We start from the raw sequence: 10,000 nt of genomic DNA on the forward strand, positions 1-10,000 counted from the left end.
CAAGCACGTTTATAAACAAAATATCCGTCCACATTTAAACGCTAAAATCGCAACTGTCATCGCGACGAAGCGCGTCTATTGACAACCTGTCGACAACTACAGTCTCGCTATGACAGGTAGCCCATACATACAGCAGGTCTGTGCTTTGTTTACACCTCAATAAAATGATACAATGTGCGAAAAACAAGAGATCAGATGACAAAATCCTGAGTATCAATTTAACTGGAACCATAAATACACTCTGAGAGTTAAATGTTCACTCGGGTTTTTGCCGTGTAGCTGAGGAGAAAAGTCTGCCGATGCAAGTAATTGGCATTTTTAGAAAGAATGAGACCAGTGTACGAAGGAATGGAAGGTGCCGTGTGAGGAGAGTGGGACAATGTGGGAATAGGATAGCACAGGAAAAAACTAAGAGAAAGTGGAAATAGTTGGAAAGGGACCTTGAAAGAATTTGAGAGAACTCGAAAAGCAAGAGAAAGAACAGTGAGGGATGTAAGAAGAAGTGTTTGACTCTGGAGGGAAAGCAGAAAGAGGTGTGTGTGTGTGTGTGTGTGTGTGTGTGTGTGTGTGTGTGTGTGTGTGTGTGTGTGTGTGTGTGTGTGTGTGTGTGTGTGTGTGTGTGTGTGTGTGTGTGTGTGTGTGTGTGTGTGTGTGTGTGTGTGTGTGAGAGAGAGAGAGGGTAGGGAAGTTGTGCAATTACAAGACAGCAAACACAGTGAGAAGATGAACAAGGCCAAGACCTGCAGTAGTTTCAGCAGAGGCAAAGGTTTTAGGGACTTAGTGGTCTCAGAGCTTGTTGTTGAGTAAAAGATGTGCCTGGTTGTTTTCAGGTCAAGAGTAAGATCTGCACCCGTGGTATTGGGTGATAGAGAAGTAGTAAGGAACTAAGGGGATGGAGAGATTATCGCCAGAGGGGGGAGGGGTGTACATTACAGTGATAGAACAGAGGTCCCAAAGCACTCTGGAGCCTATTGTATTGTATATGTTGATACATACACACATGTTGATACATACACACTCTCTGCAACTGCCACTCCCACATGGCCAGCAAACACATTGCCCACTGGTAAGAACTCACGCACCTGCACATGGGATCGAAAGCCACCTGCTGCAAAACACACCCATTACCACCAAGTACAGTCCGTTCAACAGACGTATAAAAAAACTCTTAAATACACACTCACCCTCCAACCATATATCAGCTATGACCACTGGACGTATGCACTGTGTCCCGTTTTCGGCTGCGCGCACACCACATCCCATAAACGCGCACAGCACGAGTTATCCGCCTATAGCCAAGACTCCCCGAGCCAAACGTTACATCTGCTCGGCCTATCAAGTCCTGCCAGACAAAACAAGCCGATGGCTGGTCAGATCAGAGCTGTGTCCCCAAAGCAGCGGTGCAGGCGGGGTCTATGGATTGATCGCCTACTGTATGTCCAGTCCGTTGCGCGTTGTCAGTGCCAGAAGAAACCCACAAACGGGGTCATTTTGTTTGTTTGTTGTTGTCGGAGCTCAGCTTGAAGTGAAGTGGAAGCGGTTATAAGTGAGACACAATCTGGCCCACATCCTTTCATTCACCGCCGTCGCGTCTTCAGAACAGTGGGCGAGCCGTGTCCCCATTTTTCTCGCTCTTTTGTCCACTGGCTGCGTTTTGTCTGGTTACGCAAAGTAGCAACTTCAGCTCTTGTCAAAGGAAAAAATAAACACTTCCCCATCTCTCCCACATTTTTTTTTTGTAATTGTCTCTTTATTTTGTAAGAGCATTTCTCTTCCTTTCTCGTCTCTTCATGTGCATCGGAAAGGCAGAGGGAGCCAATTTTAGTCCACGGCAGAAGGTTTAATGACAGCCCCGTGTTGCGGAGCTTTCAGTTTCCCCCCTCTGTAATTTGTCGGGCGGCAGACAGGAGGCTTTTTCCGGCCTCGACGCTGGTCCCTGCCAAACCCCAGGCTGCCTCCTCCTCTCTGCTCCCAAATGGAGAATATTGGGTTCGATGGTAGAGACAGAGACTTTTCAAGCCATCTGTGATCACAGCATGGCTGATTAATGTTTTCTTTTTTTAATTATTCGTCTTATGATTTGTGTCTTTAAAAAAAGGCACACAAATGGATGTGAAAGGTTGTTTGATATGTTAGGTGTATTAAGACATGGCGTCCCAAGTTATTTGATTAAATACTTGCTCTAAGCCAGGAAATACTTATATGTGGGCGTCCACGGTTCAGGAGGTAGAGCGGGGGTGTCGTCTGGGAGCTGGAAGGTTCCAGGTTTGACCCCCGGAACCTCCTGGCCACGTGTCAAAGTGTGCTCGAGTAAGAACACTGAACCTCTGATTTCTCCATGCCTTGCATGGTTGCCTCTGGTGTCGGTGAGTGAATGTGTACGACATTGTAGCATGAAATCTGTAACGTTTTTTGTGAATGGGTCAATGTGAAGTACATTGTAAAGCACAAAGAAAGACAGAACGATAGAAACAAATAAGAAAGATTGTGTAAACAAACACAGTGTAGCAGCAATTCCTCATTGCTAACACAACAACTGCAATTCTCAATATACAGTAGAGCATTGGGTAATGGCACCATATAGGCTTTCATTAAGTTGTTTTCACCTGTCAAGGGACTTTATCTTTTATCGTCTGGGAGGGAGAGAGACAGGGAAATGAGTATCTTTTTAGAGCTAGCCACAGTGCTCTTCAGGAAAACCATTAGAGCTGCGTCGCTGCAATTACTATGATTTAAGAGAATTGAGTGTTTAGCATAAAGATCACTTAAATAGGAAAGAGAAACCGGGAAGAGACTCGGTTGCGGGCACGCACACGGGCGTGCGTGCACACAGACACGGACATTTTGAGTTTATGCATGCACGCAAACACACACACACACACACACACACACACACACACACACACACACACACACACACACACACACACACACACACACACACACACACACACACACACACACACACACACACACACACACACACACACACACACGTATAAACACAGAGTTGAGCAGAGGGAGACTGCAGTCTAAGCTGTGCTGGGCTGAGGTCATGGATTTATTAGATGGAGACGCCGCTGAGGAATCCCTTTGAGTCTGCACCACGGGCTTACCACACACATAGACACACACACATTGACAGCTACACATGCACACAGTGCCATACACATGCACATCCAATCACAACCACAATTTAATTTCATTATTTGAGTGTAAAGAACTGACCCAAATGGACCCGTCCATTTTCACACTCAGAGTTACGGTATATTAACACTGGGGATTTTTACTTGCAAACGGTGACACATTCTTTCTCTCTCACATAAACGCACACACACACACACACACACACACACACACACACACACACACACACACACACACACACACACACACACACACACACACACACACACACACACACATACCCCACATCCGCCCCACAAATAAAGCTACACATTATACTCTAACTCCCGCATGGAACAAATGCCCCATTTAAATCAATTTGGGTGGGGAAATGAGACTGTCGTTTAATTAAGGCCTGTTCTTAGCAGGGTAATATCTGACATAAGCACAGTCACCATTCAAGCTCCATTGACACTGCATGTTTTAATTCGGCATCTTGGAGAGCAAAGCATTATTAGCTCCCCCTCATTTCACCATGGCTGGAAGAGAGGGGTTGCAATGTGAAGACTTCCTTTTGCTTTGAGAAATGTAATAATTGCAAACAGGACAGAACAGAGCACACACACACACACACACACACACACACACACACACACACACACACACACACACACACACACACACACACACACACACACACGCACACACACACACACGCGTGTGCGTGTGTGTGTGTGTGTGTGCAAGCAAAATGGCAAACCTCATATTAAACATCCGTTTGCCACATGTACAGACGGTGTGCACATGCAAAGAAACACACACACACACTGTTTTTTCCAGCGCTGTTTGCATGGCCCCTATCATGTTCTGGCTTGTGTTTGTGTGAGCTTCGTGCTTCTGCCTGTTGGTTTGTCTCTGTTGACGGCCTTGCAAGTGTGGAGCAGCACAGAGGCTCCATGCCAGGCCAAACATTCACCACTTTATCACACTCACACAACTCTACCTAGCTGTCCCCTGTCTCTCACTGACAAACACCCATAGCAATGTTTCAAACATCATCACGAGAGAATGACTTCCACCTCAATAGAAATCAGAGAAGACAACACGACTATGAACGTATGAAAATGTAAGCTAGCTGTGCACATTAGTGCTAGCTGTCCGTGTGTGTGTGTGTGTGTGTGTGTGTGTGTGTGTGTGTGTGTGTGTGTGTGTGTGTGTGTGTGTGTGTGTGTGTGTGTGTGTGTGTGTGTGTGTGTGTGTGTGTGTGTGTGTTTGAACATAAACGAAAGAGCGTGTATATGCATCCACTCTCAACTGTGTATGCATGTGTATTCATATTCACCTGTGTGCATGTGATGTGTTTCAGTGGATCTGTTATCTATGAGTAATTGTACTGTACTGTATTGTTTTGTGTGTGTGTGTGTGTGTGTGTGTGTGTGTGTGTGTGTGTGTGTGTGTGTGTGTGTGTGTGTGTGTGTGTGTGTGTGTGTGTGTGTGTGTGTGTGTGTGTGTGTGTGTGTGTGTGTGTGTGAGAGAGAGAGAGGTCATATTATGCACTCTCTCCCCTGCCTCTTCTCTAACTCCTCCCTCCTCTGGCCCAGGTGGGAACGCAGAGAGCCTGTTTGACATAGAGAAGGGTGCGGGCACCATCATCATTGCCAAGCCCCTGGACGCTGAGCAGAGGTCCTTCTATAACATGACGTTGGAGGTGACGGATGGCACCAACACCGCATTCACACAGGTAGGATACATTGTGTGCGTGCACACCCAGTGCACAGTACAGCATCAGATCATTTAACACATCGACTGCCATGGACATAATATTACGTCATCTCAAAGCCCACGTTTCACCGCCAATGGCGTAATATTACATGGTGTTTTTAGTGATTACGCTAGAGGGCGCTCTTCGCCAACCTATGAATGATGCCTTGACTTCGAGAGAAGGATACACCTGGAAATGACGTCATCTAAAACATTTTCACCCCGTCCGCTACAATGTTATCAGATTTATAAAAATACATTTATCTCGGATTTCTTTTCCCAGATTGTGTTTTTTGGTGAAAACAAGCTATATTCAACTGCTGATAACTACAGAACGGACGATCGCGGTTACAATGTTTTTTCAAATATTCTGTGGATCCTCAAAATAAGGTAAAACCGCTGGCAGTGGCAGATGAAATAATTAATTAATACCTGGCAATGAATGTGAATATGTAATATTGGTGTGATTTGTATACAGTACAAACAGCCGAGAACCACATGTTTTGAATTGCTTTAAGTAACTGCTGGGTTACTTAAACTCACATATTCAATTATTTCTATTATTTTAATTAGTGTTTCATTTGCAACCAGTTATAATTGCTCGCTGATATTTTGCTGCACCATGGCCCAACCAGCCTCAGGCCAGAGTCGCACCTAATCCGTAATGGATGTGTGTGTGCTGGTGCAAACAATATGCACAGCTATACGCAAAAATCACCCCGGCTGCAGCATTATGTGATGCAATGGACAAAATCGTAGTTATTACTATTTCATGACATACTGTACCTTAATTTGCCCTGGGGGAGGGGAGTGATGAAAGGATCTGAAAGGCTGATATGACAGTAGCTGGCCAATTAGTGCATGCAAAAGTGCCACTGCATGTTGAACTGTCAGCATGAGTGACCTCGCTGTGGAATGAGCTCAGCGTCTCATGTCAACATTGCCAACAACATGGTTGTTGCATTGATCAAATGCTATTTTTCCCGTCTCTACATAAGGCTACTGGTATCTGAGGAGCATATTATTGCCCCAAGCATTTTTCGGTTAGGTTAAATCAATTTCAAAGTGGGAAATTGTCCTTGTAACTTGAAATGTTGTGAAATTAAATGTTTTTATTGGCATTTGGTAAGAGAAAGAACCTGTTTAGACATGATTTGTTGTTGTAGAGATAAATGTGTTTAGACATGAATTAATTGACGAGTAAGTCAGATAACTCCAACCGTACACAGAGCCTCTTTCCTAACACTATGATGTAACGGTAACAGATTATCTTATTAAAAAGGAATGCATTTCTGCCATAGAGTAATGGATTCAGCACATTAGATATGATTAAGGGGTCAGCCATCACCATTACACTTTTTGTCCAGGTTGGCAATATGCTAAACCGTGGTAATCTGTATATATTATATAACAACTGTACATACTGTACATGCCTTTTAAAGCCCTAATTATCTATATAATTAGGGCTATTATATGGATAAGAATTATCTACCTAATGTGCATCATAAATTGCCACACACACACAGTGAGGATTTAAGGTGAGGAAACACAGAGAATTATGTACCCGATTTGAAACCTTTTAAAATAATTTAAAAATAGCAGATCTACGAGCTCCCAATGTGCCCGCTTGTAGATCTGTTTTTTCACAAATGTTTGAATAGGGCTTAATGGTTAAATAAAATAAAGTTCACTTTATGTGTATTTTATATTTACACAATTGCTTGTTCATTGTATAATTAAAGATAGATAGATAGATAGATAGATAGATGGATAGATAGATAGATAGATAGATAGATATTATTATTATATTATTATTTTTTTGTTTTTTGTTATAAAGGTTAAAGTACCATATTCTGATAGTAACCATTGCTACAGAGCGTTTGTTCGGTCACAGGTGTCTCTCCAGCTCTTTAGTAAACAGAATATAGGACATTTTCAGGTAGGTGACAACATTTAAGCCAATCAGGAGAGAGCACTGAAAATGCATTTTCTGTTTAATAAAGTGTCTAATGGGAGACTCCTTTTACTGAACAAACACTCTATAGCAATGAGTATGAGTATCAGAATATAGAGCTATTTGACACTTATATTAACCAAAGTAAATCACTTACCCTACCTTTAAATGTTCTTTAAAAATGTTTTTTTAACCCAGAGTAATCCCATTGAGAATCATTATCTCTTTTACAACAGAGTCCTGGCCAAGATAGCAGCATAAAAAGGTTTCACATGAAATAAAAATGAAGCTGCAACATACTAGTTTGTATAAAAAAATGTAAAAAAAGAGCGTAAAAGAACATAAAGAATAATAACAGTACACAGTAACAGGACACGTGCAATCGGATTGGGCTCTAGATGTTGACACTGACACTGGGATGTACAGTCCTTGGATGTCCTTGGAGAAAATACACTAATTCCCTAGACGCTCCACCATCATAAGGCTACCTATGAATATTAGTTCATTCATATTTTATTGACCTTTCATTGAACATTGATAAAATCAGGCATGTCACTTAAGAACACATCTTTTTGTTTTGAAGAATGGCCTGGGGCAGCCATTCTACTCTGCCCAAGGACCTGCTTTAGCTCTAAGACACTGGCAGGAGTAGTGTATGTCCCGGTAGGACGTACTGTAGCGTGTGGAAGGAACACGTTATTCCAACCAGTTCCTTTCCCCTCCATCAGCCGCCCCCGCTGACCAGGGGGAGGCAGTATAGAGACCAGGATTACTGCATGTGAGGGTACCTACCCTAGGAGACACGGGGAGAACATGCTAACTCCACACAGAGAGGCCCTTTCACCAACCCCACCTAGGGTATGGGCTCTGATGAAACATGTACTGTACAGTATGTCTTTTGATGAGCAAGTGAAGAGCATGTGCGTCTCACAGCAATATGCAAAAATAACATTGCGTCTAATTACATCATGGATAATACATCCATGCCTTCATTTCCATAATCCATAGTCCATGCCAGTCATGCCTTCTGGCATCTTGACAGTATAGAGATATGGCCACCGTACGTACACTTCGCCTGCCTTCCTTATCTCTCCTGAGGGCTTAATCCCTTCCGGTCCTGCTCTCCGGTTGCTTTGAAAACAACATGACTGATCGCCTGTGTCGCCCTGGCCGGTGAATGATGGTGTGTAACGCATCTGGGGGCCTATCGGATTGATCGGCAAACACTGAGGCAATATCTAAACACGTCCCGTCTACTCTGATCGTTCTTCTTCTTCTCCCCCTCCCGTCACCCGCTGCAGTAACCCAAAGTCGCAGCCTGCGTGACAAAGGACAGTGTTCTACCCTTCAAAGAACCCCAGCGGCTTTTTAATCCGTGTTTCTTTTTGTCAGCCCCTCTGGGCATATAGGTGTCACTGTGTGAAGTCACCTGTCATTTGGATTAGGCGCGGCTGTGAAAAGTGCTGTGGCAAAAATAATATGTGTGTGCTGTGAGGCAGTGGTGTAAAGTAACTAAGTACATTTACTTAAGTACAATTTTGAGGTATTTGTACTTTACTTGAATATTTCCAATTTCCAATACTTTTACTTCTACTCCACTACAACTCAGATACAAATATTGTACTTTTATTCCACTACATTTATTTGAAACTTTAGTCACTAGTTACTTTGTAGATTGATTATTATTACAAAACATACATTAACCACTTCAAACCTATATACATTTCGGCCATTTGAAAATAGACGATCTCTCTATTTCAAAAGATTTGTATACATATGTAAATTGTGAAATGGGACATTCTGCATAATGAGTACTTTCTACTTTTGGTACTTTAAGTACATTTTGATGCCAATACTTCCGTACTTTTACTCAAGTACATTTTGAATTCCGGACTTTTTCTTATAACAGAGTAGTTCTACATTGCAGTATTGATACTTTTACTCAAAATATGTGTGTGCTATGAGGTGCTGTTTTGTCAGGGAGGAGCGAGCCTCGGTATTGTATTAGTTTTTCAGACAGCACGGGGGATGATGGACATGGAACTAATATAAAGGATGAGTAAATGGTGACAGCAGGTGCTAGATTCAAACCAACTCGGTCCCAGCACGTGGCTTGGTTCCCAGGCGAGCCCGCCAGTCCCACCAGTCCCCTTGGTACGTGTTACAGTCAACCGCCACAAGGGGCTCCGCCACCAGCTGGCCGCAGCGAGATGATTTCACTGAGGACACCAGGAAATCATTTTTCTTTTCACTGTTTTGTTTCCCACTTAACACGTGTTTAGATTGGAATGAAATTCATGAGATTCTTGATTAGTTTCACTCGTAGTTGTATTAAGTATTCTCATGGAATGCCAAGTCATCGTGGAATATCACCCTACCTGCACGTCGTGCACACACACACACACACACACACACACACACACACACACACACACACACACACACACACACACACACACACACACACACACACACACAGGCGCCCAGTGGTGTAAAGTTTACATTTACTCAAGTACTGTACTTAAGTAAAATCTTTAGGTACTTTTACTTTGCTGGAGTATTTCCAGTTGTCTATACTTTAACTTCTACCCAACTACATCTCAGAGGCAAATATTGTACTTTTACTCCACTACAATTATTTGAAAACTTGAATTACTAGTTTCTTTGAAGATTTTGAATATCATTACAATATCAATATCAATATCATCGCCTCTGCTCTGCCCCTCTGCTCGGCCAATCCCAGATTACTTTTCAGCCTAATTATTAAAAAAAAAAACATACCACACAGAAAATCCACTGAATGTTCAAAGTTTGGGTGTAATTGAGGTCATAAAACCTCCCAAAAAACATATAAATAGTGAAAAGTGAAAATGAATGTCATAGAACCTTTAAAGTAAAACTTTACTGAGTACTTTTTCCACCACTGCACACAGGCGCCCACCATATGACATCACACAGTGAAATCCTCCGTTTATCCATTTGTACCTCAAGAGAGAGTCTACACATGTAACCAAATAGACCCGCGAGAGTTAAACGAACACTGAGGATTATTTTGACTGTGTAGCAGTTTTATAATGCGAGAAGTACGGCGGCATTGACATGGCAAACGAGTGAGACACCACATTATTCCACCCCCTGACAGACGCACACGTGCACACA

The 10,000-nt window shown here is 42.8% G+C and overlaps 1 protein-coding gene across 2 annotated transcripts in view; it reads left to right on the plus strand.

Annotated features, from left to right (window-relative positions):
* Window positions 1–10,000, plus strand: part of fat3a (FAT atypical cadherin 3a) — a 238,291-nt gene that overhangs the window by 158,939 nt on the left and 69,352 nt on the right. For both annotated transcript variants that reach the window (XM_084065060.1, XM_084065061.1), the window contains exon 7: window positions 4,728–4,867. In XM_084065060.1, coding sequence (XP_083921186.1) covers window positions 4,728–4,867 — 140 coding nt within the window. The remainder of the gene's footprint in view (window positions 1–4,727; window positions 4,868–10,000) is intronic.

The sequence above is a fragment of the Gymnoscopelus microlampas genome (assembly GCF_963454915.1).
Source record: "Gymnoscopelus microlampas genome assembly, chromosome: 8".
NCBI lineage: Eukaryota > Metazoa > Chordata > Actinopteri > Myctophiformes > Myctophidae > Gymnoscopelus > Gymnoscopelus microlampas.